The sequence below is a fragment of the Epinephelus moara genome, chromosome 8, assembly GCF_006386435.1.
Source record: "Epinephelus moara isolate mb chromosome 8, YSFRI_EMoa_1.0, whole genome shotgun sequence".
Lineage (NCBI taxonomy): Eukaryota > Metazoa > Chordata > Actinopteri > Perciformes > Serranidae > Epinephelus > Epinephelus moara.
This window is the reverse complement of record NC_065513.1, coordinates 4125631-4152464: the sequence shown is the minus strand read 5'-3', so window position 1 is coordinate 4152464 and position 26834 is coordinate 4125631. Positions and strand designations below refer to the sequence as shown.

Genomic DNA, 26834 nt, shown 5'->3' with positions numbered 1-26834 from the left:
GTGTGAATATTTATGCTATTAAGTAAACAGAGAAATGTCTCTCATTGTTTAATAGCAGCAAAACAATAAGGCGTCATTCATCAAAGACCGAAACTCGATCTCTCTCCTTCTCTCCCTCTTTTTTCTCTGGCTCAGGTGTGTGGAATGGATCCGTCGTCTCTGGCTGGCTGCAGGAGCAAACCGCTTTGTTTGTTTTTTTCGGGGTTTTTTACCGGCAGTGAGATAAACATTTCCTGCAATTANCAAAACAATAAGGCTTCATTCATCAAAGACCAAAACTCGATCTCTCTCCTTCTCTCCCTCTTTTTCATCTGGCTCAGGTGTGTGAAATGGATCTTTCGTCTCTTGCTGGCTGCAGGAGCAAACCGTTTTGTTGTTTTTTTTCGGTTTTTTTACCGGCAGTGAGATAAACATTTCCTGCAATTAAACTGGTGAATGGTTTATAAACAGTGTGCTGTGAGATCTGCCGCTGCGCACCTCAAAACCGTGCGTAATAATCGCGCGTAATGACCACTCCTCGTCAGTTAAACTGCACGTCTGTCATATTTGTCTCACTGACAGGTGGAGAGCCTACAGATATTAACTACGTGCCGCTCCGTCACTGACTGCTCTTGTCCTGTCCTCTCCCTCTTCTTTCTCTCCTGTCCTCTCTGACTATCACTAAACTCTGGCTGGAGAAATGTTGCAGACAGTTTATATTATCAGCCTGGGCCTGGGGCTTGTTGTAACAGTAAATGGGATGTGTTGTAACTTGTGTAAGTTAAACTGTATCTGCGAGTGTACATCTTACCCCACGCGATGTGGGCAGCCGGGTCCAGCCACACGCTGCAACTGCTGCAAAGTACTAACGGCTGCTAGCCCCGCCCGTTGGAAAGAGTGTGGGATATACCACTGCTAGGAATGGGAGGGGGGGACTAAATCTTTTAAGATTTAAATAGCACATTATTGCGCGATTATAATGAGCACCGCTTACATTGTGCTTTTAATTAATACTACTGCATTGTTCAAAAATTATTAATTGTGTCTCAAATTATTCTAGGGGGGTACAGCTTTATTGAAGGGGGAGTCATGTCCCCCCTGTCCCCCCTGGGATTTCCGCCCCTGCCTTGGGGCACCCCACACCTAATTTCATGTGTTCTGGAGGAACATGTATCCATACTTAAAAAGAAACATCAATCTGCTAGATAAGAGCTGAACCACTTAAAAACAGTACCAGAGGGGCTGGCCAGGTTTCTGAGTCTGTTTAATAAAATGTGGTGATCTACTGTATCAAAAGCAGCGCTTAGATCCAGTAGTACCAAGACTATGAGTTTTTGTGAATCTGCATTAAACCTGATGTCATTTAAAATCTTTAAAAGGGCTGTCTCAGTACTGTGGTTCATCCTAAAACCACACTGATATTTCTCTAAAATATTGTTTCTATTTAAAAAATAATTTACCTTTTTCTAAAATCCTACTTAAAAACGGTAAGTTGGATACGGGCCGGTTATTATTAAGAATGTTGGGATCTAAGTTACTCTTCTTCAGAAGGGGCTTCACCACTGCCATTTTGAAGGCAGTCTGAAGTGAGTGAATTTACAATATTTAAAAGCTGTTCCTCAAAGAATCCATAAAATGCTTTTAAAAGTGATGTGGGAATTGGACAACCTGATCTCACAGAAATACGTGAAATGACCACAACCTCTTAACACCGCATTCTGTGGTGGCAGCACGTAATGGGTTGAAATTATGTGCCGGTACCATGGAAACAATGCCAATGTAAAGTCAATTAGGATCCATTGTCGTGGTGTCCACACGGATTCCCTGATTCTAAGTAGTTCGGCTTTACTAGATATTAGATATCTTTTTACAACCCTATTTAGAACCCTACTTTGCAAATCAGAAGAACTACAACTATGTTGCTGATATGTATCAAACTGCATGGCGCGATCCCAGGGAATTGTAGTTTTTAAAAAATATAAGTGTTTTTCCTAGATTTGGAAGTTGTAAATATTGAATTGAGAGTACACTGTGGACTTTAAGGGGATGGTAAACACAATTGTGTAATCCGATTTTAAATATCTAATTTCTAAATGGGTGAAAATTAATTTTATCCATATTTTACCCATATCTGACAGCATCCACAGTTGTTGACTACACTCACATGATAGTTGAGGTCAAGAGCTCTCTATAACAGCTGGTCCCATGTCTGTACCCCCTTTTGTTGCTGAGTTATAAGCCTTCAAACATGCACTGAGGTCAAGGTCAAGGCCGCTGGTTCTGTGGCACCTGCTTGGGGTCCGCTCTCCCCTGGTGGAGTGGAGGGTGGCCAGGTTGCCGCGGCAGCCGCCTCCCTCCATGTGATGGTGTTTCCTCTCTGGTTCTTCCGTGCTCAGCCTTATTTTTTTCTTCTTATTTTTTATTTATTTATTAGTGGCGTTTGGATTCAGTTACGGCAGACGGACGGCAATCTGAAATGGAATGAAGCCCACATATGGCAGACAGTAGCTACAAAACAGTAGTCAAACACGCCTCATCCGCCCACAGCACAATGCTCTTAAAGCCCTACGCTATCAAAAGCTGGCAAAATACATTTATTTTATTTTATGGCCTTGACATTAACCTGTCATATTGTTGGGTTACCAAGGACACTTCCGTGTTTTTGTGTGTATACAGGAATGTTAAAGATATCATTGAGGAAAACGAGGTTGACGTGACGTCGTTGCATCAGGGAATTTGTGTCCACCACGACAAAGGATCCTGATTGACTTTACATTGGCATTGTTTCCGTGGTACCGGCACATAATTTCAACCCATTACGTGCTGCCACCACAGAATGCGGTGTTAAGAGGTTGTGGTCATTTCACGTATTTCTGTGAGATCAGGTTGGAATTGGATCTAAAAGGCAAGTTGTTGGGTTTACCTGGGAGAAAACTCAACCAAGTGTCCTTGCATCAACCAGGGCAAAACTCTCCAGTGTTTCCTCGGATAAAAGCAACTATTCAGGTGTGTTAAGAATTACATTCTATTGAGATAAAAGACTGGATCTGAAATCATCGATTTTACTTCTGAAGTGGTCTGCAAAGATCTCGCAGAGGGCGTCTGTTGGCATCTTGGATGATTTATTAAAATCAGTGTTGGTTAAAAGATCAGTGGCGGAGAAAAGAAATTTGGGGTTGTTTTTATTATCTGTGATGAATTTTGAAAAGTGGGATATTCATGCCTGTTTGACTGTTATATTGTAGATTTTGAGTTGTTCATGTAATATTTCAAAATGAACTGACAGTTTAGTTTTTCTCCACCTCCTTTCTGCACACTTGCATTTTCTTTTCAATTTTTTGTTAAAAGTGGAGCCACTGAGTCAAGTGTTGACCTCAATTTACTGTTGAAATTGTCCACAATAAAATCACAGGGTGCAGGTAAAATTTCAGCAGGAGTGCTCTGTAAAATCTCGATAAAATTTGCAGTCACTTCAGAAGTCAGGTAGCGTTTCCTCACCGTTCTCACTGGCGCCTCCTGATGGCTAAAACTGGTGATGTTAAAATACACACTAGTGGTCAGACACAGCCAGGTCAATAACAGAGGACACACCAGTGGACAGGCCATAGGTTAGGACCAGGTCCAGGATGTATCCTCTGTTGTGAGTTGGCTGTGTGATGTGTTGTTTAAAATCCATGTAGGTTAAGAATTCTCTTGACATTGTATCAGAGCTATTATCCACATGCAAATTAAAATCACCAGTTATTAAAATTCTATTGTAAGTGGTGTGTATGATTGATAATAGTTCAGAGAATTCAATGATAAAAGAGGCAGAATGATAGGGTGGTCTGTAAACTGTGATGCAAGAATAGGAGGACTGCTAAAAACAAAGGCATGATACTCAAATGATGTGTAGCTGTTAAAAGAAACTTCATTTGAGTTCAGTGTATTTTAGTGATGGAAGCAGTTCCGCCTCCTTTTTTTACCCCCCCTGGTAGAGAATAAAAAGTTAAAATTTGGTGGGCAAGCCTCAGTGATTACAACTGGTGCGTCAGTGCCAAGCCACGGCCAAGACTGTCAATCTCATTATCTAAAATCAGGTCATTTATGATAAAAGTTTTATTTAAAAGAGAGTGCACATTCAGCATGGCCAAGTTAATGATCGTGGTGAACGTGCGCTCATCATCATCTGTACAATGTAAGGAAGTGGATGTAAGTGTGACTGGAATGAAATTATTGGGATTTCTACAATTGGTCCATGGTGAAGGTGACAGAGCAGAGGGAGGAGAAACGGGCACACAGTGAATAGGGTGCAGGATCTTATTGTTACCTCGAGGTTTGCTGTGTGGACAGGGTGCTCTGCACCTTCTGATGGTCTCTATTGGGAATGTTTCTGGTGAGAGCGCTAGTGACAAATGAGGCCAGTAGGGGGAGCTGGCAAGGGGGACAGTACTGCGAGGTGCCACCACTGGCGCAGGTAGAGGTAGAGTTTCCGTGGAGGGGGCGTGTGATGTAAACAGTCAGTCATGAGGAGCAGATTGAACAGCATGCTGAATGTTAGCAGTTAGCATGTGACTACCCAGCCTATTGGGGTGAAGTCCGTTGGTCCTGAAGGAGGAGGAACGGTTCCAAAACAAATTAAAATTGTCAATAAAACCAAGGCCACAGGGATTGCTGGCAGGCAGAAGCCAGGTGTGGAGAGAGAGGATCCTTGAGAAGGGCCACGCTCCACGCCCAAGCATTGGGATCGGGCTGGAGATAAAAACAGACTTTCCACAGCTACTTAAAAAGTGCACTGAAATCCTTTTTGGTTAGCTCAGAGTGTTGGCAAGCTAAATCATTTGTCCCAATATGTATTACCACTCGATTAATGGAGGACGGTAGTGAGCGCAGCAGCCCCGGGAGCTTATCCAGGATGACCGGGACTGTGGCTCCAGGGAAACAGAGAGTGACAGCGTTAATGAAACGGATGTTTCTCACTATGGAGTCCCCTACTATCAGAGTGGTTGGGGGGAAGAGGGGACAAGGAAAGGATAGCTGTGGCTTACCAGAGGAAGGCAGCGGGCAGTCAGTGTCCGGGACCGTGTGTTGGGGTTGCTGGGAGAGGATTCCGAGCAGATGAGCGTTGCGGAGAGGCAGCAGCACCAGTCCCGGGAGGAGGATTATCTCCTGGTTTAGGGTAGTGGGGACCTCCGGAGCGTCTCAGCACAGCCTCCTTCAGGATCTTACGCCAAGATGCGGAGGTCATTGCCCCGGAAGACAGCTGACGATGTGGCCCCTCAGCGGAGCGGAGAGCTACCTGCCGGACACTGTCTGCTGCCGGTGGAGGAGAAGCCGCAGTGTGTAGAGGCGCCGCGTTTGAAGAGGGGGCCAGGTCGCGATGAGTCGGAGTCGGATTATCCCCAGACAGAACCACAAAGTGGTTGGAGAGGCTCAGGCGAGGAGGTGAAGCAGTTCCTTCCACAACTGTCTTACGACCCCGGACCACCACCTCGGCCCAGGACGACTGATGGTTAGGTGTTGAGCAGTAGGAAGGCCGAGGACAGGTGGAGGGGTCCCACGGAGCTGTGTCCCAGAGGGCTGCTGTGAGAGAGACAATCCGTAGTGACTGCTCATGAGCCACATCCAAGCAGCTGGCCAGAAGTTACTCTTTGTTTTTCAGTTCATCAGAGAGCCGGCGGATGTCCTCTTTAAGGTCAACAATCTTTTTGTTTGCTTTCTTGAGTAACAGATCGTCTTCACTGGGCATAGTTGTTCCACATCAAGCTAAGCTAGCTTGATGTGTGTGCGCGGAGGTCTTTCTAGCTCACACGCTAGCTGAAAACTAGCTGGATGAAATGATTAATTACCCGCTCTACAAAGAATCCTCAATGTAGATTGTGTGTAACTCATTCATTTACTATGTTCAATCATTAATTCAGTCATTGACTATTCCCCAAAGTGAGCTTTGCCTGGCTGCAACACGTCCGTACTTCTTCTTCTAGTCTGCACGTCTGCTTCAGCAGCCACACTATTGTTATCCTGTTTCTTTATTCCACTTATTTCAGCAACTTTTTGGCATCTAACTACTTCTGCATACTCTGTGCTAAAGACACCATTCAACTACCAAAATGTTCAACTCATTGAGGACATTTCTGCTATGACTTTTCATATTTCTATTATTCATACTTTTTATGATAATGAGCTTTTTTCATCAATTTTTTGTCCAATGTATTTCCTATGAGAAAATCTTCAAATCCTCTTCAACCCGCTCGACTTTGAAATGCTACTGCTTCTGTATACGTTCAGCTAGAGACCTCATTCAAACTTTGAATGGGTCAACAACTTTAGCTGTTCACCTGTAATTCAGCTCTTTGATATCTACTACTGTTTTTGAGTTTCACAGTTTTAGTTTTATGCTGTTTCTAGACATCTGCGTTGATAATGGGTCTCTGTGGGACAGGGCTAGAGCATGCGACATCATCGCTAGAGTATGGAGCAGCTTTAAAATATTAAAAAAAATAAAAAATAACAAGTTGCTCACATTCCCACAGTTTTCACTCTGCATACACAATTTATACCTCAAAACGTACGAAAATTTGTCCTGGTCACAGTAATGTCCCCATGGAATCACTCACACTTACACATTTGGCTCACTTATCTTTCAAACAAAGGGAGTGCCGATTTTTTTCTCATTCACTCCTACGTATGTAAACTGAGAGGAGAAATTTCTGGAAAACAGCTGAGGAGCACCAGATCTCTAACCTGTGATCAAGATCACATTTTTGACACCACAAACATAAAAAAGACATGTCTGCATTTGGGAGAAGCTCATCTCTCTGGTGGCATCCTCATATTGATGATTGGACTCACAGTTTGGGAATAACCTGGAGGAGTTTGAGAGGGATTAAAATGGATTGAATCCATATAAAAACTGCCTGTTCTCTGACCTGCTGACTGCCCCTCCCCCCTCCACTGCTGCAGGTCTCCCTCATTAATTACCATAGCAACAACCACTGACACAAACTCACAGACATGTGTGTGTGTGTCTAAATCTCCATTACACATATGAAGAGCAAAAGTTGCTGTCATCTCTGCATTTACTAACAGGGAATCCTATCCAGTCCAACCACTACTGATACTACTACTACTAGAAGTAGTACCTCTATATCACTACTACAAATACTACTAGCACTACTACTACTACTACTACTACTACTACTGCTGCTGCTGCTGCTGCTACTGTTGCTACTGTTTGGGCTATGTAGTTCCTGTAGTAGGCAGCACCTGTGGTATACATACATATACCCATTGCATGTATTACCTGCAGTATGTTGTACCTGAAGTATACAGTACCTGTAGTACCTGATGTATGTAGTAGTCTACTGCCATACTCAGTGGCAGTAGCAGGCACTGAGTATTCCTAGTTACTTAATATACTGCTAGGCAGCTTAAAGGCCCACTTTGTAGGATTTAGGGGGTATATAGGCAGACAGTGGCGTGCATAGATAGACACTAGGTGGTGCTATAGCACCTGCCCTTTGCCCTCTGGACCAAGCAAGTGCCCTTTTGAAAGGGTTTTTTTTTTTTTTTCTTACACACACACACACACACACACACACACACACACACACACACACACACACACACACACACATGTGCCCCCCTTCCTTCCCGGAGGAAAGGCTGAGGAAAGAAAAAGAAAGGAAGCTACAGCAGGCAGCCTAGGGAAGCAGCTCTCTGCTCTTCTGGATAAAGCCATCTACCAGCAGCAAGGAGGATGAGGAGGCAGATGTACCTCCTCAACCCACTGATGAAGAAGAAAGGTCAGAGTCAAGACCAGAGTCATGTTAACATGTTAACGATTTATTTTTACTACACTACACTACACAAAGTGGTTTGGTGGTACTAAATCTGGCATGACGCTATGTTAGCTAATTATATTATTTTGTACCAACCATAAATTATTTATACGTTACAGTAATCTTGTATTTACCTTAATAAGCTATTATTAAAACTTTGACAATGACAAATAGCCTATTAAAATGTGTCTGCAGAACACAGCTATGTAGTGCCTGTAATGTTTTTTGTTTTTGTTTTGTTTTTTAAAAATCCTGCACTGCTATAATAAGGCAGCCGGCGGTTCCACATGCCGCACAAGGTGCCCTTATTTTTCACTGAGCACCTGCCCCCCCAAATGTCTGTGCACGCCACTGTAGGCAGAAATTCAATATAACAATAAGTATGTTTTCTTAAGTGTATAATCACTTGAAAATAAGAAGTGTTGTGTTTTTGTTACTTTAGAATGAGCCGTTTATATCTACATAGGGAGTAGATCCTCTTCTATGGAGATCGCAATGTTGCACTGCCGTGTTTCTATAGTAGCACAAACAGACAAACCAAACATTGGCTCTTGATAGGGACATTCATGTTTTTGTGTCAGCCATCATACTTGACAGCCCTGTTGCGATGAGCAGTGGTGGAAAAACAGTTTAAAGCAGTTTAAAGCACCTACTCTGTTTGTTTTGTAGAGGAAGAGACCTCTGAGGATAATTTAGCTCCCACTAAAAACTTCTTGAACAAAGACCACTAAGGGAATTCTATGCTGGTTGCAATCTGAAGTCCTCACCACTTGATCCCAAATCCCCCTTAATCTTACACACTGTTCCTTTAACCCAGTAAAGCTTTAAAATAAATGTATAGTGTAGTAAAAAGTACAATACTTGCCTCAAAAATATAGTGGTGTAAAAGTATAAAGTATCATAAAATGCAAGTAGTTGAGTAAATGTTCTTAGCTACATTCCACCACTGCTTTTAAGAGCATTTTTATTGAAAACAGATGCCTACTGTGGCTGTAAACAAGACTGAAAGTGTAAAATGTGAACCAAAACAGTGAGTATTGTCTAATAACTCTCAGGTCATGTCTTCTCATTGTGTACTGTGTGATTTACTGTGGCTAAGAAATTTGATGGTTTACAAGCACATTTTTATTTTGAGAAGAATGTAGAAAAAATAATTTTTGGATTTATTTCTGAATTTCCCACCTATTGTAACACACTTGTAAATGTACAAATATATCATAAGTGGAGTCTCACCTCGTTGTCAGACGCCCAGTCACTGCACATCAACAGCAGCTCAGCAATGCCCAGAGCAACAATCAGGTTCTTATGGACGGTGGTCCGGTCAGATTTAGGGACACTGCATAGGTAAACACACACACACACACACACACACACACACACACACACACACACACACACACACACGCACACACACACACACACACACACACACACACACACACACAAACACAGCATGCAACATTTGATCCCCATCACTTCTTAGGATTTTTCAAAAATGTTTCACTGTGGTGCTGTTTTTTTCTTCCATTTATTGATGTGAATCTGGGAGGGTTTTATGAAATGCTTTTCACCCTCTGCGCTTTACAGAGTGCACTCTGTGATGTTTGTGACTCACCCCACAGCGATGAAGAGGATGAAGGTGAAGAGGAGGCCACACAGAGACACTCCACAGCCGATGAACGTCAGCACCTGCAGAGCTTTTTCGTTCTGTGGGCTCCTCTGAGACACAAACAGACACACACGCAGACACACACGGTGCAAGAGCTGTAAATAGCAACAAATACTGTAGATGAAAGCCTACACAAAATACACAGTGATCTTTGGAGACAGCAGCGTTACCTGGGCCTCATAAACTTGCAGCAGCAATGCAAAATTGGTGGTGTGGTTGCAGTAGCACACAGTGTTTCCATATTGTTTGGACACTACCTCACAACCTTTGGTATTCCACCACCCACCAGCCTCTGGACTAGTTAGACACAAACAGCACATAGTTACATATCTACAAACACAGAAGAATGTCAAGAATGAAAATATTACCCTCTCTTAAAGTTATGCAGCACTTATCACATTTTTTTGATCAAACAGGTAAGATAACTGTGCTATTACAACGAAATATGAGACCTCTAAATTATCCACACTTTTTTCAAAACGTTCTTTTGTACTTACGTGAGATCAAAATCCCAAAAGGCACACACTGGATCATACACAGTACCAGTGGGGTTCTGTAATAAGTATGGGTTAAATAATGAATATTATGTCTAATTAAGAAAAAAAATAGTGGAGATTTGAGAGATTTCACCAACCTGTGCTATGTGCTGGAGCTGGTAATGAACTGCTGTGCTAACTGGCTGGTCGTCTCCCAGCACTGTGGTGGATATGACAGAGGAGCCCAGGAAGGTGCCCAAATACCTGATTATGTACACAAACTCACACATTATATCAATGGACGCAAAGAGTAAGCTATGACCCTCATATGTACAATATGTTTTACTCCAAAAAACAGTTAGCATTTTAATTTTCTTTGCAGTTCTTTGAAAGCACATCTCTTAACGCAATGACACCATGAAGTTGTTGCATTAGCTGAAGTTTCCCTAAAGACATCTATTGCACGTCTGTCCGTCCTGGAAGAGGGATCCCTCCTCAGTTGCTCTTCCTGAGGTTTCTGCCGTTTTTTTTCCCCGTTAAAGGGTTTTTTTTGGGGAGTTTTTCCTTATCCGCTGCGAGGGTCATAAGGACAGAGGGATGTCGTATGCTGTAAAGCCCTGTGAGGCAAATTGTGATTTGTGATATTGGGCTTTATAAATAAAATTGATTGATTGATTGATTGATAAAGTCCTCATAAAAACAGTTGTTTGATGTATTTAAATTTAATGTTATTTTCCGACTGTTATGCCAACATCTGAGCAAAAATGTTGTTTCAAATGCAACAAGCTAGCTTTTGATTCCAGTATAGAAATGGCTAAGGCAGTGGTTCCCAAACTTTCTCTTTAAGGGACCCCCCTTTCTTTCACTGAGTAAACTAACAAGTGACATATTTTTGTGGAAATTTCATATTATATTCAATGCATAACAATAAAATACAGAACAACTGATAAACTGTACAGTTAACCCAAATAGAGAATGTAGTTTGTGTAAAACAAACACTTCGAATGAAGTTTGGGCACATTATTTCCTGTTATCGTTGTATCAGAGATGAGTTTTTCTGATATATTTAAGAACTTTTCATATGAATCTCTGATTGTATTATATATTTTCTAATTTAAAACGATCATACATACTTATTAGTGTGCTGTAGGAATGAGTCCTAAAACCTGGAAATTAGTTAGCATTTCAGCACTCCCTCTTTCTTTGTCTTAAAGTCAATGGGTTTTATGAATGGGTTTTTGGTTAGATGCCTGAAATAAGGTCTGCAGTTAACACCAGCTGAAGACTTTAATGTTTTGCTCTACGACATAAAATATGTCAGTAAATACCATATTTTTGAGACTCTTGTCAGTGTCTTAAAAACAATGGTTGCTAACAAGTGGCTAAATTAGACTACAGAACGTCATCAAGTGAATACGGCTTTCTAGCCTTGTTGTGGTAGTGATAAGTAATGCGACTGTGGTGTAATTTGTTTATAGCCTAATATTAGCTTTTTACTTCTGATGACTGAATCTGGACTTCAAAAATGATGAAAGAAGTGTTCATTAGTGGAGATTATCTTGGTGAACAAAATGTGTAGGTATCATAAACTTGTGTTTGCCATTGAGTTTATTTTCTGCAATAATCCAGAATCCAACTAAAAAGTCCTATAGGCTTTTTGACAAGGGAACCAGGGTGATGCTAACTTCTGCATCGGCCTACTGAAAATCGTCATACCTGGAGCTCTCTGTAGGCTTAGTTTTTCAGTGTTTTCATCTCTCAGATTCCTAGCCATTGTTATACAAGCTCTATGGTGCTACGTGCTATGGTGTACTTTTCTAACACAGGACAAGGCTGTTCAGCAGAGAGTGAGTATAGCTTGCGTTCAGGTCAATGTTTATATCTTTAGTATGGTGGTACAGTGGTTAGCATTGTCGCCTCACAGCAAGAGGGTTCCTGGTTTGATCCCAGGGTGGGGGATTTGAACCTCGGGGTGGCGGACCCCTTCTGTGTGGGGTTTGCATTTTCTTCCTGTGTCAGCATGGGTTTTCTCTGGATAGTACGGCTTCCTCCCACAATCCAAAGACATGCACGTCAGGTTAATTGGTGACTCTGAATTGGCCGTAGGTGTGAATGTGAACATGAATGGTTGTCTCTATGTGTCAGCCCTGCGATAGTCTGACGACCTGTCCACGATATACCCCACCTCTCGCCCAATATCAGCGGGGATAGGCTCCAGCCCCCTCATGACCTCTAAAGGGTAAGTGGTTATGGAAAATGAATGAATGAATATCTTGAATAATAATCAAACTTTTAATATTAATAAATGCATTCAGTTTTCCACAAAGTTTTTTTTTTTTTTTTTTTTTTAAAAAGGTTCTTACACCCCTTAAAAACAAGAAGACTTTGCATCTCCCTGTGAGGCTTTGGCGACCCCTAATGGGGCAAATGTAACCTGAATTCACCACTCACCACTTAGGAAATGAATTAGACTAAATATAATTAACATAAATAATATGTAATATTTGAAAATGCTGCATGTAACTCTGAAGAAATATAGATGACTGCTGAGTCTCATTCCCAGGTCTTCAAATTATGGCATTTTGGGTTGGTGATCTGGTCTGGCTACCACCTAAAGTGTCAGTATTTGAAGAAATTTCTACCGAATTACATACAGCACCTTCTACACCTTCTAGGTATGCGTGATATTGGATTATTTGCCAATATCCGATATGCTGATATATAACAACTTGTTTGTCCAAAAATCAATGTCGATATCAATATTTTTATTTTTCCCCACCGATGTTCAGTGATCATCAAGTCTCTTCTGTAGTGGAAATAACATCAGATTATGCATGCATAGTCTTATTGCAAAGGCCCACCAGCAGATGAAGACATGAAATAGAATGATTTACAATGTATGTGATATTCATGTGATTCATTGTGCAAAATAAGAAAAAGCATGTTGGCTTATTCTGATAATTCATTTTAAAGCCAATATCGGCTGATACCGATGACATGCTGATATTCTCGTGCATCCCTAGCACCTTCAAATGAGTTCCCACAATCATCTCTAGTTTAGCTCAATCTATTGTGCATGCTGATGTTTTAGCATAGAGTAACTTAGTGTTAACCCTGTGTCATGTAGGTTGATACCTTTATTCTACAAGCTTAAGTAAGAACTTAACCGCTTAACAGTTGCTCTATTTTAATGAGGTGTTGCAGCGTACATCAAAACAATAGCTGAAAACAGACATTTGGAACTAGCACAGGATAGTCTGAGCAGACATACTGACTTCTCAAACACAGGTGAAACAATGTGTACAGCCCCGATGTATGCTAACTCATTAGCGTGCCTCTCTGGCACATGGTATGGAGCCATAGTTAGGCATATTCAATGTCTGTGCTTTATCTGTGACAACAACAGGTGGATTAAACTCTTGCAACATGTAGTGCCTGATTCTACAATAAAATGTCTAAAATCTAAAAGGTTGGGACACAAGTGTGGGCATAATCATTATTTTGGCAGACATAACCACTTTTCAGCATTACTGTAACATCCTGTATTTATTATTCAATAGCCCACCTATATACTGTGACGGGTGTGGTGATGGTGCAGTAGAAAATGACATGAAAGGTTAATTTCCAGCTCCACTTGTGCTTGTATGTTACCTCTGGCTGCCATCAGTGACAGTAGGAACCATGGTGATGTTCTCCTCAGGACTGAAAAGAGGCCGCAGAGAGGCATACCACGTGTTGACCAACGTGAGCTTTTGGAAGCCTGCACATTCAACACAACAGCAACATGATTCTTTTTGCAGCTTGCGACAGACAGCCAAATAAAACAGTATAGCCTACTAAGAGAAATGTAGTTCATTTAGGATCACTTATTGTTCAAGATGAATAGATGTTTCAAGGCCCAACAATGTGCCTCCATCTGCAATTCACTGCAAGACCTTGAGAGTATAAGTAGGTGAATCCATGCTACACATTCACAAGTTTGTCGTTCACTTGCAAGACTAAACTGTGTCTTCTCTCTTTGCAAACACTCAGCATTGTGATAAATAAGTCTGAATAAGTGACTGCTTTAAGTGCAGGTGAAGGAAGATGATTGGTTCTTGCAGCATCTTCCTACCGTTGTTATGGAGATCCTGTATCCTCTGATGTGGGACTGAAATACAGTCTAGGTTGGTGTGTTTTTCTGTCTCAGGCCCACAGAAGCTTGATCCTCTGGATCCTTCCTGCAGCCTCTGCTGCTGCACCTCTAGTTCTGAAAAGACATAAAACGAAGAGCAAAAACCAATGGTTAATTCTCTGCATAAAAAGCCTGAGGAAAGCGCATCTTAGGTACTGTTTATTACTTATGTTGGGGGAGGGGATGGTGCAAAAAGAGGGAGGTATGTCAAATAATTTTTTTGAGCACTGGGGAGGGACTGAGGAGAGGCACACAAATTGAAATAGTGGTATTTATTTTCACCCCATTTGCTTTTTTTTTTTTTTTTTTTTGTAAAGAAAAAAAAAAGCTTGCTTTAAAAATCATCAAAATTATACCATTTACCACAGCCAGAAACTGTAAAAACAGAAATTATCATGGATTTTTGAAATTCCTACAGTCCATGGACACATCATATGCAATGGTCGCTTTCATCAGGAAAACAAACAAACAAACAAACAAACAAAAATGACCATAAAATAGTAATATTTAATCAAAATGACTTTATTCTATATCTCATTTAACATTTGGCCAAAACTAAACTGCTTGCACTAATTAACTAGCTTGCAAGATAAGAGTGAAAATCAAGGCTTTTTTTAAACTCCAAGATTTCATCTTCAACTTTTAACTTTCAAACATCAAAGGGTAAGTTTTAAAAATCCAATAACTAATTCATGGTGGAGGGAGGGTCAGAAATTTTCTGCCAGTCATTCAGGGGGGCTCAAGGAAAAATATCTGTGGCTTTGCAAGGGTGAAAAGGAATACACCCCAGCTACCCCCTTCCCAAGGACAGTCCCTTAAGTTTCATCATTAGGAAATTTCCTTACATATAAAATCTGTTATCAGTCTGGGTAAAAGTCTATATTGATGATGTAAGAACTTTTGTATTGTATATCCTTAACAATAAAATATATATAAAAATATGTATTTTGTGTCAAATCATATTAACTTTACAATATGTTTTCTCATGTTATATTTATGTAACAAAACAAGTTCTGTGCTTCCCCCTAGATGTTTTTAATATCCACACAATCAAAACAACAATAAAGGTTAATCAAGATTTATTAATCAGAGCTGGAACAGCATTACCATGGCAACTTTATCCTGCTGGGTTGTAAGAAGTCGGTACTTTATTTTTTTTTATCTCAGGAATCTACTTGAGATGTTTCTTACTACATCCTTAAGTACAATGCCGAGGTAAGGATATTAAAAGAAAAATAGAGGTTTTAAAAGTTCCATGACCAAATCTTCACACTGCATGTGACAAGTGCTGTGGTATGTCTGATTTTATTACTTTGAAAGTAAGTTTGACTTTGAAAGTTTGTAGACTTCTGTGTATTCCTCCATTATTGTAAGTAAAAGGTGGCAGATGATAGATAGATAGATAGATAGATAGATAGATAGATAGATAGATAGATAGATAGATAGATAGATAAAAATAAGTTCCATTGGACATAATTTTGTTCAGAGATCTCAGCTATTACTCTGGTGAGTACAGTTTTACCAACAACGGATCGGAAATGGGCAACATTTTTTGCCAGCACTAAATATTAAACAAAAGTCAGAGACTGTAACATATTAAGTTACTGTTAGCTGAGAATTCACCACTTCTCATTTGAAGGCAGAAAATAACATTATTCCAGAGCTTGACTGGGCAAAGCCTCTCTTCTGCCATGCAGAAGACATGTTCTCATCTTAAGTCATCACGTCATCGCTTTGTCTGTGGACTTTCATGTCTACATATGACTCGCTAGGTTCACATTCACACAAGAAGCAAACACTGGGCTCCCAGGGAAAAGTCCATAGTTGCCCTATAGTTTGTTGTATTATTGCTATAGGGTTGTTACTGGCAGTGTTTTTAAACTGACGCCATCCTATGGCCTATCATTCCACTGTGACAGGTGCCATAAGGCCATGTTACACACTGATGTTGCCCGTCCAGCAGTGTATCATACCACTGCAAAAGGTGTCTTTTGGCATCAGTGTCTGATGCCGAAGTCACTGACAAAGCTGCGGTATTTGATGATTTTGGAATGAGAACAGACTGCTCGATTTCAAAGAATCCCAGTTGACTGAAGGGTCTCCAACTGGTGATTTGAATCTCCCACTTACAGAGGGGCACAATGAGATTTTTGATAAACAATCAGCAGTACAGTAGATATGGTAAAGACAAATAACAGAAAAGCTAGAACAGTCTGGCAGGTTCAGAAAATTACATCACTTTACTGTAATGCAGCCTTTCAAACCAGGAAAAGACACACTTATGACAATATCCAAAATCCAAGACAATATCTAGTCTCATATCATATCACTATAATATGGATATTATGCTTAGCCCTACATACAGCATTATTTTTTTTAACTGGTATTTGATTAAGTCAAAAATTCCTTTCTACCTAGTTCTAGTATGATTGTTTTCCATTCTGTTACTGTGTGATTACTCTTTCTACTGGTGTATGGACCATATCTTTTTTAAGGTCAACTGTTTACTTGTTTTATTTTTCTTCAGAGCAGTCAGCTTTCTAAAGGACTGCCACGAAGGACCCTGATCTAGCTCAAATGTGTCACCCTTTAATATCAAAATTCCTTTGCTATATTAGTTTCAAGTTCTTATATGTCAGTGTGTGTGTGTGTGTGTGTGTGACTCACTGATATTGGGTCTGTGAATGGTGAGGTAATCAGTCTCTGCCATCAAGTGAGGGCTCAGGTTGGTCACCATCCGGTCAATACTCCTGACCACATCCATGGGGCCGTTCACCACCTAGAACACACGGAGCAGCGGTGTCTAAGCAGCAGCAACACTCATCCGCTCTGCCCTGCCTCCATCAAAGCAAAAGAGCTACATTTCAAAATTACCATTGAAATACCACATAACGAGAAAATTCTTACTGTTTGCCACAGTCTACACAGAGTTTGGCTGAAGAGAGCACACACAGTTCAATAGACTGGCCTATAATGATGGGTAAAATCCAGGATTTTGCCATTGTCTGTTGTGAAACCCTTCCTTCTGAATTCAATATGGCCCTCTAAGAGCTGAGCCTTGGAGACAGAGCTGGGAGCAGAGAGAGGGGGAGGTTTGTGGGTGAGTACAGGCACAGTTTTTCAGAGTGCTGCTCATCCATTGAGTCTGGGCTGAGGTGGCCTTGGAGCGCAGAGAGGCCTGGGGGGAAGGGAGCCAAGCGCTGAGAGAAACACAACACTTGTCATAATGCAACCTCATCAAGTTGCACACATCAATATTGCAGAGGCAGAAGTGACAATAAAACGACTTGGTAATAGAGTTTGGAAGAACACAATGTACTCACTATGAACTGGGCTAGAGCATGTTTTGCTTTCTGAATTCTGCTTTTGATCAGAAATTCTGAATGTGAAAACTGGACAATCAAGCTATGTCTTAATCGAGATGTATGGAGGCGGCTGTAGCATTTATCAACTCTGTTCTACTATCATCATTCTAGTGCTGATGATGAGCGGTTATAATTGTGTATCTATAGGAGCACACTGCCCTCTAGTGCTTTGGAGCAGAAAAAGCATCTGTCTGTCTGCCATGCTGTCCTCTCCGCAGGGAGACATAAGACAGAACTGCAATGAAAACATCTGCCCATATTTCAAGATGTCCCCTATCAATTGAAATGATGAGAATGCATCTATGACAAAGGGCTCTGAAAATGTGACTCAGGAAAAAAATGTTCCTGCTGCTCAATTTGTCCCAGGTTTGGGGCAAGTTGATTCAATTCAATTCAATATAACACAACAGAACTATATTTATCCCAAAGGAAATTCTTGCGCTGAAGAATGCTTCAACTACAGTAACATAAATTACAGTAACAACAATTAACATTCACAAACCAATAACAACCAGAACAACCAGTGGGTTCCCCGGGTCAGGTTCACATGCTGGACCCACTTTTTAAAACAATTCAATCAGGAGAGACACGTTTTTATAGTAAAATAATATTTATTAACATGTGCATATATGAATAAAAATGTGGAAAGTCTTTGGCGATTAGATCCCGTAGAGATGGTATGATTTAAGGAGGGTGATGAATCCATAGTCGAATAGGGAACCTGGACGCTGGTAGTGGTAGAGGTGGTGAAGATGAGATCAGAGTAAGATGGAGAAGTGCTGATGATCTGGATGAGTAGAGGAATGAGCCTTTGTTGACCTTGTCCTGGACTCTGGATACAATGGCTGGAGGTGAATGGGGTGGAGGAGGGTGCAAAGATTCTACCTAAAATGATGGCTGACAGCAGCAGAAGAGAGAGCAGATATTAAATTTTGCAGTGGCATCCTGATTGGCTGAGAGAGATTGTGGCAGAGGTTGATTGGATGACTAGAAGAGTGAACACCCATAGTCAGCTGATTAGAGGAAGCAGTGGGAGTGGGATGGAGAGAGTTGTGAATGAATAAGCACAAAAAAAGTCTTCCTGATTTAACTTATGCTGAGCTTCATTTCAATCAGGAGAGACACGTTTTTATAGTAAAAGAATATTATTAACATATGCACATAAGAATAAAATCTGGAAAGTCTTTGGCGATTAGACCCCTAGAGATGGTATAATTTAAGGAGGGTGATTAATCCATAGTCGGATAGGATAGGAAGAAGGGAGAGGGACAACCAACCATTTGACATGAGGTGATCTTGTCAGCTAGAGAAACACGCATAAAGCAAAACGAGAAAGACTATGGAAGGATATGTACATCGTAAAATATATGACAAACATAAGCCTTGAATGAGATGGAACAACTCTGATGAGAGCCCTCCACCCCTGAACGATTCATGCCTTCATTCACCTCTTCGCCAGGATGCGAGGGCTGTCTCCATAAATCACAACTCATCTCCGAGCTGGAAGGCAGAATCTCCGTTTTACACCAGATCAGAGATGATGAAGAGCTCTTGGACTCCATGTTTGCTATTGCGACTGCATCCACAGCAGAAACAGTCTCAACTGACTCCGTCGTCCTCCTGGGTAAAGTGTCCACTGCTGTGTCCACTGAGGAACTTGATAAAACTGTCCCCCGTCACTGCCACCAATGTCCCCGAGTCTGCTGACCGCCACTGGGAGCGCGAGGGAGCCAAGCCGAAGATCCCTCTGGGACGCGACACTTCCCCTAGCTGGGTTGTTGCTGGCAGGGGCAGACATGGTGGAAAACTCCTTAACCGTCCCCACCCATCTAAGGCCCGCAAGTTGTCCACATTCAACATGTTCTCCAGCCTCGGGGAGCAGGACCCCCCTCTCTCCCTGTCCTCTCTGGCTCTGGAGCCTGTCGGCCCCTCTGCGGCGCTTTCACCCCACTCTGTCATGCCCATCTCCCCCGCTGTCTGCTCTCACAGATGCCGCTCAGTAAATTCATATTTTACTCCTTGTCCCAGAAGAACCTCCACCCCAATGCCAGGCTTACAGAGTTGCCCCCCCTCATCAGCACTGAGCATCATACAATCCTCCTCCAACTCCATTAGGGTCTGTAGCCCTGCCACTGTCACTGTGATGAGCATTATTTTCATTATTATTATCATCATCATTATTATCACTATTATTAAATCCACTCGCCATCATTCAACAAGTCAGCTGCTGAGTGAATAAGACATCAGACCTGTCAGTCTGCCTCAGTCAATTCAATTTTATTTATAAAGCCCAATATCACAAATCACAATTTGCCTCACAGGGCTTTANATTCCACTCACATGACATGCAGGACAATTAATGATGGGCAAATGTGTTTGTGTGTGTGTGTGCGTGGTGTTATATCAACACGTGTGGTTCTGGACATGAGCAGCTGCACATTTAACAGCCACACATCACCGACAGTCCGCTGAACAACGTAACGGATTGTGAATGAAATAAACTTAATTACAACAGGACAGTCTTAACATTATCATTATCATTAACGTTACTCTTCATAGTCACGTAGGCATGTGAATGACAGCGTTTCATTGCAAAGAATGCATGTAACGGGTACACTTGCGCTGTTTGTCTGCCATCTCGTTCAAATGAGCCAGATGTAGGGGGCGGGTATTTATACGTCATGGCCTCAAGCTGAAAAAGACTTCCTGTTAGGAACCTCTCGACCATCCTAGCTCGTAGCTGCTTAAAGCTTGCTGCTAGCTCCTAGCGCTAGCTCCTCGCTGCACAAATAAGAGACTTGGGACGGCCTAGAAGATGGTGGACCTCGAACGACTTCCGGTTCAAGCTAGGAGCTAGCAGTAGCACTATAAAAATAAGAGACTTGGGACGCACCCCTGGCCTCTCTGTGCTTCTCCCTCTACCCCTGTCCACTCAACACAGCCATACACCCTCAACTGGTGCTGGCGCCCTCTTGCGGAGGGATGTCCAGAATAGCTGCTCTTCCTCGCCTTCATCATTATGTGTGTTAACAGTTATTACTGATTTCACTAGCTCCCCCCCCCTTGGCCACTCTATGGTATTACATTCCCTATCCGCCCCATTATATCCTGCAGGCATTTCTTGCCTCCACCTAGACGCAACTCTGTCAACCCAAATAATCTTGTCAATATAAAATGCAAGTCATTGCAGCATCTAGACCCCTCCTGTAATGTCAGCTCCCTTGAGATTAATTCTCCTCCCGTACAACCTGGTGAATTTAGGTCACTGCATGAATTTCGGTCATGTGACGGGCTGAAATTCTTGCATTTAAATGTTAGGAGTTTATTGCCTAAACTTGATTTCATTAATGTCCTGATAAATGAGACTGCCCTGGACATACTTGTCATCACAGAGTCCTGGCTCTCTGGAAAAGTCTCAGACTCAGACATAACTATTACTGGTTTTAACTCGTTCAGAGTTGACAGAAAATCAAAAGGGGGCGGGGTAATTATCTATGTTACAGAGCACTTGACTGCACATATAATTTTATCTTCTTCTGTCCCTAATAGCTTTGAGTGTGTTGTTCTGGATGTCTGTGTTGGGGGTGACCATCACATCACAATCAGTGGGATTTATCGCCCTCCTTCTGCTCCTAACTCGGCCTTAGATGAGTTGGGCAAATTATTAGGGGGATTTGAATCTAGACTGCAGATCTGCAAGTTCTTCTAGACTGAAAGACTTATGCTTAGAATTAAATTTATGCCAGCTGATCTCCTCTCCCACTAGACCAAACTATAAAGATGACTCCAAATCCACTCTGATTGACCTCATTTTAACAAATAGACCACTTAAATACCCGTGCAGCGGAGTCCTTGCTCAAGATATCAGCGATCACTGCCCCACTGCTTGTGTAAGGATGGTCAAAGGTCAGACATTTAGTGGACGCATTATCAGGAAGCGTAATTTTAAAGATTTTAACAAACAGGCATTTTTATATGACTTGTCTCGTGCAGGCCTAGAGAGGGTTGGCCTCATTCCAAACTCTGAGCTGGCTTTTGAGTATTTTACAAATGTTTTTAATTCTCTCACAGATAAATATGCCCCCTACAAAAACTTTAGAATAAAAAAATCGGTCTAATCCCTGGTTCTCTTCAGACATTACTGAAGCTCTCCGACTAAGAGATTTAGCCTGGTCGAAAGCAAGATGCTCTAATAGCCCACCTGATTGGTTGCACTTTGGGAAACTGCGCAATAAATGTATTGGCATGATACAAAAGACTAAGTCTGATTATTATTTATCTTCTCTTGCAACCTCCTGGACAACCTGGACATCTATATGATAGTTTGCCTAATAATCTGGCTCCAGTTGACCCTGCCCCTGGTCCTGCATCCATTCCTTATCCTCCTACCAGCAGTTTCTCACTCAGATCCGTAAACCAGACTGAAGTCCTGAATGCACTTACTCATCTTAACCTCAAGAAATCCAAAGGAGAGGACAATCTAGATCCATATCTCCTGCATCTGAGTGCCCACATAATCACTTCACTGCTTGCCCACATTTTCAATCTAACATTTACATCAGGTAGAATTCCAGCAGTGTGGAAATCTGCTCAGGTCGTTCCACTACTAAAAGGTGGTAGCCCAAGCGATTTGAGTAACTATCGCCCAATCTCAAAGTTATGCTGCTTGGCTAAGGTTTTGGAATCTGTAGTAAACTCACAGCTTTGGGTTTTCCTAGACTCACAAAATATACTTCAACCTCAACAATCAGGCTTCAGACCAGGTCATAGCACTGCCACAGCCTCAGCACTTGTTGTCAACAGCATCTTAAATGGTCTTGATAATCACCAGCACTGTGCAGCCCTTTTTGTTGACCTGTCTAAGGCATCTGATACTGTGAACCACATTATATTATTAAGGAAACTATCATCCATTGGCCTAGATAATTCCTCTGTCAACTGGTTCTCAAACTATCTCTCAGGAAGAACACAAGCTGTTGTTGCAGATGGTACTAGATCCAGATCTAAGCTCTCTTTTCGAACCCATGTGGATCACCTCACACAAAAATTACGAGCTAGGATAGGTTTTTTTTATACAGAAATAAGTCTTGTTTTTCTTTACCTAGCGGGAGACCATTGTGCAATTTTCAATAATGTCCGTTTTTGATTTTGGCGATATCATTTACATGCATGCTTCATCCTCCACCTTGAAACCTCTGGATGCAGTTTTTCATAGCGCCCTACGCTTCATTACCAGGGATCAGTATCTCACGCATCACTGCACTTTATACGGAAAAGTGGGTTGGCCTTCTCTTGCCATTCGTAGAGAATTACATTGTCTTTTATTCATTTACAAAGCTCTGTGTGGAAAGCTTCCCTCATATTTAAGTTCACTTTTAATACCCAGTATCTCTGGACATCATACACACTCACAGACTCATATAAGACTTTACATTCCATGTACGAACAGTGAGTTAGGAAAGACTGCCTTCAGTTTTTATGCCCCTGACAAATGGAACAAGCTCCAGGATGCACTTAAGTTGGACAGACTTGTTTCCATTGAGACTTTCAAGGTTTTACTTGATGATACACTGCTTAGCGATCAGTCCTGCTCTTGCTAGTCCTAGTACCTGTGATGTGAACTTTTACCATTATGTTGTATTGCATGTATTTTTATATAGTGTATTTAACTCTGTTAACTCTGTAATTGTGTATTTTTGTTATGCATACAAAGCGCCCTTGAAAAAGAGAGCTCGCTCTCAGTGGAACTCCCTGTTTGAATAAAGGTTAAATGAAAAACATGTGTGGTAGGAATATGTCTGGAATGACAGCTAGGGAGCCACTAACTAGTAGATGATGATAGAGGCGAAAAGTGTTGAGAAGAAGGCAGTAAAGAAACGTGTTGAGGTCTAACCACCAAATGATATAAAAGCTAGAGATGAAGGAAGTTGTGACATCAGAAATAATGGTGAAATGCCAGAAAGGATGGCTGAAAAGTGCATGATTCTGCAGACCATGGGTATCTATATGTTAAGCATAATAACAGGTCAATGAGGACCCACTGAAATAAAAGGTCATAAGACCAAACATAAATTAAAGTCAGAAGACCAACTTAAATAAAATGTTTTAAAAAAAAAAACATTAAGGTCTGGCGACCTAACATAAAGTTTTCATCATGACAGCAACATAAATTAAGGGTCTGATGACCAAACTGAAAATACTGTGACTGGTGCAAGGTCCTAGTGACCTGGGCCTATATGTGGAACATAATAAAAGGTCAACAAGGACCAAACGTAAATAAAAGGCCATAAGACCCAACACTAAGGTCATAAGACCACCTTAAATAAACTGGTGAAAGTAAAATAAGGTCCGGCAACTAAACAGAAATTAAGGTCACCATTGACAAACAGAAATTATGGTCTGACAACCAAACAGAAAATACTGTATATGAGCATCAGGTCCTCTAGACTGTGGTGCACAGGCTGGGGTTCTAAGGACCATGTGTAGAACAAAACAAAAGGTCAGTGAAGACCAACTGAAATAAAAGGTCATAGACCGAAGAGAAACTAAGGTCGTGAGACCAACTTAAACAAAATGGTGAAGTAAAATAAGGTCCGACAACCAAACAGAAATTAAGTCAGCATGACAAAAAGAAATGAATGGTCGCATTATCAACAAAAAATAAGTTGAGGGCATACAGCAAGCGGTCCCGAAGACCATGGCTGTTTGTGCATACGGCATGAGGTCCCACAGACCATGATTGTGCATTTGTATGAGGTCCCGAAGAACATGGGTGTTTATGCATACAGCATGAGGTCCTGCACACCATGATTGTGCATTTGCTTGAGGTCCCAAAGACCATGTAAATGAGTGAGCAGCATGATAAATGCAAGTAAGGTAAAGAGAATTGAACCAATAAAATTACATTCATTTATGGCCAACACGAATAAATGAGTACAGCAGAATAGGTCCTAAGACCAGCAGATAAGAAATCAGCAACACAGAAATTGTGATTAGATAACCAGGATGAAATAGTGATGGGTGATGCATGATTGTGGATTATAAAGTGATAAAGGTGAGCAATTAGCAGACAAGCTGGTGTTAGTGCATGCAGCATGTAGTTACAGGACCATGAATGACTGTGCATATGGAGATAGCGTGGAACATGGGTGTCGTGGGAACGTGATAAATGACAGCAAGCAAAACTGAATTGAGGCAGACAGAATTGGAATCATATAAACAAGTGCAAGGAAAAGAGGTCTGAACAGCAAGCAAATATCAGGTCAACAATGACAAAATAGCGATATGAAAACCAAACAGAAATGGCAAATGGTTGATGCATGACTGTGACTCCATCAAATATAAAGGTGGGCAATAGGACAAACTATAACAAAGACTTGATTGAGAGGTAGCAGATGAGAGAGCCACAAAAGACCACCACCAGCTATATGAATGAGAAATTAGTGCACAAAAACTTGATTTATGAAACATTGCTAATATCAGGCCATACTTGCCTCCCCCCAAAACCCATGGTGGGTACTTTGCTAATCCGCTAACAGTAGAAAAATTCTGCCCCTCAATTATTGTGACAGTTGATTTATGATGATTGAGATAGGGTCACCAATAGCCAAAACAGCTTGAAAAAAGTCAGATGGTCATGCCACTGGTTTTATTTGGTAGACTTTGTTAAGTGCTGCTGTTGGCCCTTGCTTCATATGAGCAGAGGAGAGTCTGCTAGCTGCTAGGCTAATTTATACAATTTTAAAAGCCATAGGCTTGTGCTAAAACATTGGCATGTTGTATTTGAGTGGAAAATGTGTCTAGCAAAAGACAAGTGCTTTGTCTGTGAATGCTGTGAGTTATAGTGAAACCGATTGTGCACTTGTGTTTGAAATCGTCGCCACTAAGCCATGTCCAATGTGCATTTCAGGTTTGCCTTGAACCAACCAAACTTCACGGCACTCCACAGGAACCCCGCTCCACAGGAACCCTGCACGTGTTATCACATTATTATTTTTGCCCAGGATATATTATTTATTTTTATATTTAACTTTAATTCTTCTTTTATTTTCTCTCTCTCTCTCTCTCTCTCTCTCTCTCTCTATATATATATATATACTGTATATATATACATATATATATATATATATATATATATATATGTATATATATTTACCCATTTAAAACATTAATTTAATTACTTATACATACAGACTAACTGTGCGCTATAACTCAGTGAATGTAAGACATAAAATATTAGCAAATTTGAAGAAGTGCCACCTGATGAACAGTTGATCTGAAAGCACATGCAGTTTCCTAAAAGTAGAGGAAAGTGAGTTAATACAAGTACTATATGAGTGCGTTTTTAAGTGTTGTGCTATAGTATATTCTATGGTGGTCACCTATAAAACCCACACCGAAGAAATCGCAGATGGGCTTTTAATTTGAAATGATACAGGAAGTGTGGTAAGATAACGGCATGATACGCATGTTAAGTTATTTATATTTATGAATGACGATGACGAGAACAACTTGCTTTGCTTGAAATGAGCGAATACCATTGTATAGCAGAGGGCATAATGAGCCTGCTTAACATGCTTACTTTGATGAATCCCAATGACTACTGAAAGTCAAGGCCCGTGGCTATTACAGTATTACGGCAATTGTTTTCCCATTGACACGAGGGGCGACAGGGTTATGAAATAAATCACTTCACAATAATGATGCAGTGATAATGTTTGTCTACAGCACTGAATGAATTAGAAGATAGATCATATGTGACACACTTAACTTAAACAGTGAGGGCAGCTGTTGAACAGATGGCTTGAACCGCCAGTGTTGTGCCGTATTAAGCATGCCTGCTGTGAGAAGCACCCCTGGTCGCGGGAACGCGCATTTAAAGACCGTCGCCTTAAACGATAACCAAACGTACAGATGATACCCACAATACCTTTTATTCATTTATAAAGTGAGTAAATGTTAAAAGGGACAAAATGCTCATGTTTTTCAAGACACAATTTACTACGAATGACAATCTACACAAATCAATAGCATTCTCATTCCACGTCACATCTGTTTAAAGTCCAGATAATTTGAAAGTGAGTAGAATAGAATATATTTATGTTACCATTTCTATCATTGTGTAATCGCTTCCTGCACAAGTCACTTTTGATCAATGTGCAATATTACTTGTGAGGGTTTAGTAGGGATGCACCGAAATGAAAATTTGTGGCCGAAGCCGAATATTATTAAACGCTTGGCCGAATACCGAGTACCGAATACCGAATATCATTGTTTAGTTGTTCATTAGTTTTTGCAGATGAACCCCCTCCAGATTAGTGTTGTCATGGTATCAAAATTGGGACCCACTGT

At 41.2% G+C, this 26834-nt stretch overlaps 2 protein-coding genes across 3 annotated transcripts in view; both read right to left on the bottom strand.

Moving 5' to 3' along the window:
* The window catches only part of adgrd2 (adhesion G protein-coupled receptor D2), a 153628-nt gene that overhangs the window by 71741 nt on the left and 55053 nt on the right, over nt 1–26834 (bottom strand). For both annotated transcript variants that reach the window (XM_050050313.1, XM_050050312.1), the window contains exons 8-15: nt 16786–16897; nt 14059–14193; nt 13596–13704; nt 10103–10208; nt 9966–10021; nt 9639–9765; nt 9415–9518; nt 9033–9135 (exon numbers count right to left, since the gene is read on the bottom strand). In XM_050050313.1, the coding sequence (XP_049906270.1) occupies nt 9033–9135; nt 9415–9518; nt 9639–9765; nt 9966–10021; nt 10103–10208; nt 13596–13704; nt 14059–14193; nt 16786–16897 (852 nt within the window). The remainder of the gene's footprint in view (nt 1–9032; nt 9136–9414; nt 9519–9638; nt 9766–9965; nt 10022–10102; nt 10209–13595; nt 13705–14058; nt 14194–16785; nt 16898–26834) is intronic.
* LOC126393944 (coiled-coil domain-containing protein 106-like) overlaps nt 1–26834 on the bottom strand; it is a 613357-nt gene that overhangs the window by 580895 nt on the left and 5628 nt on the right. The window lies entirely within an intron of this gene.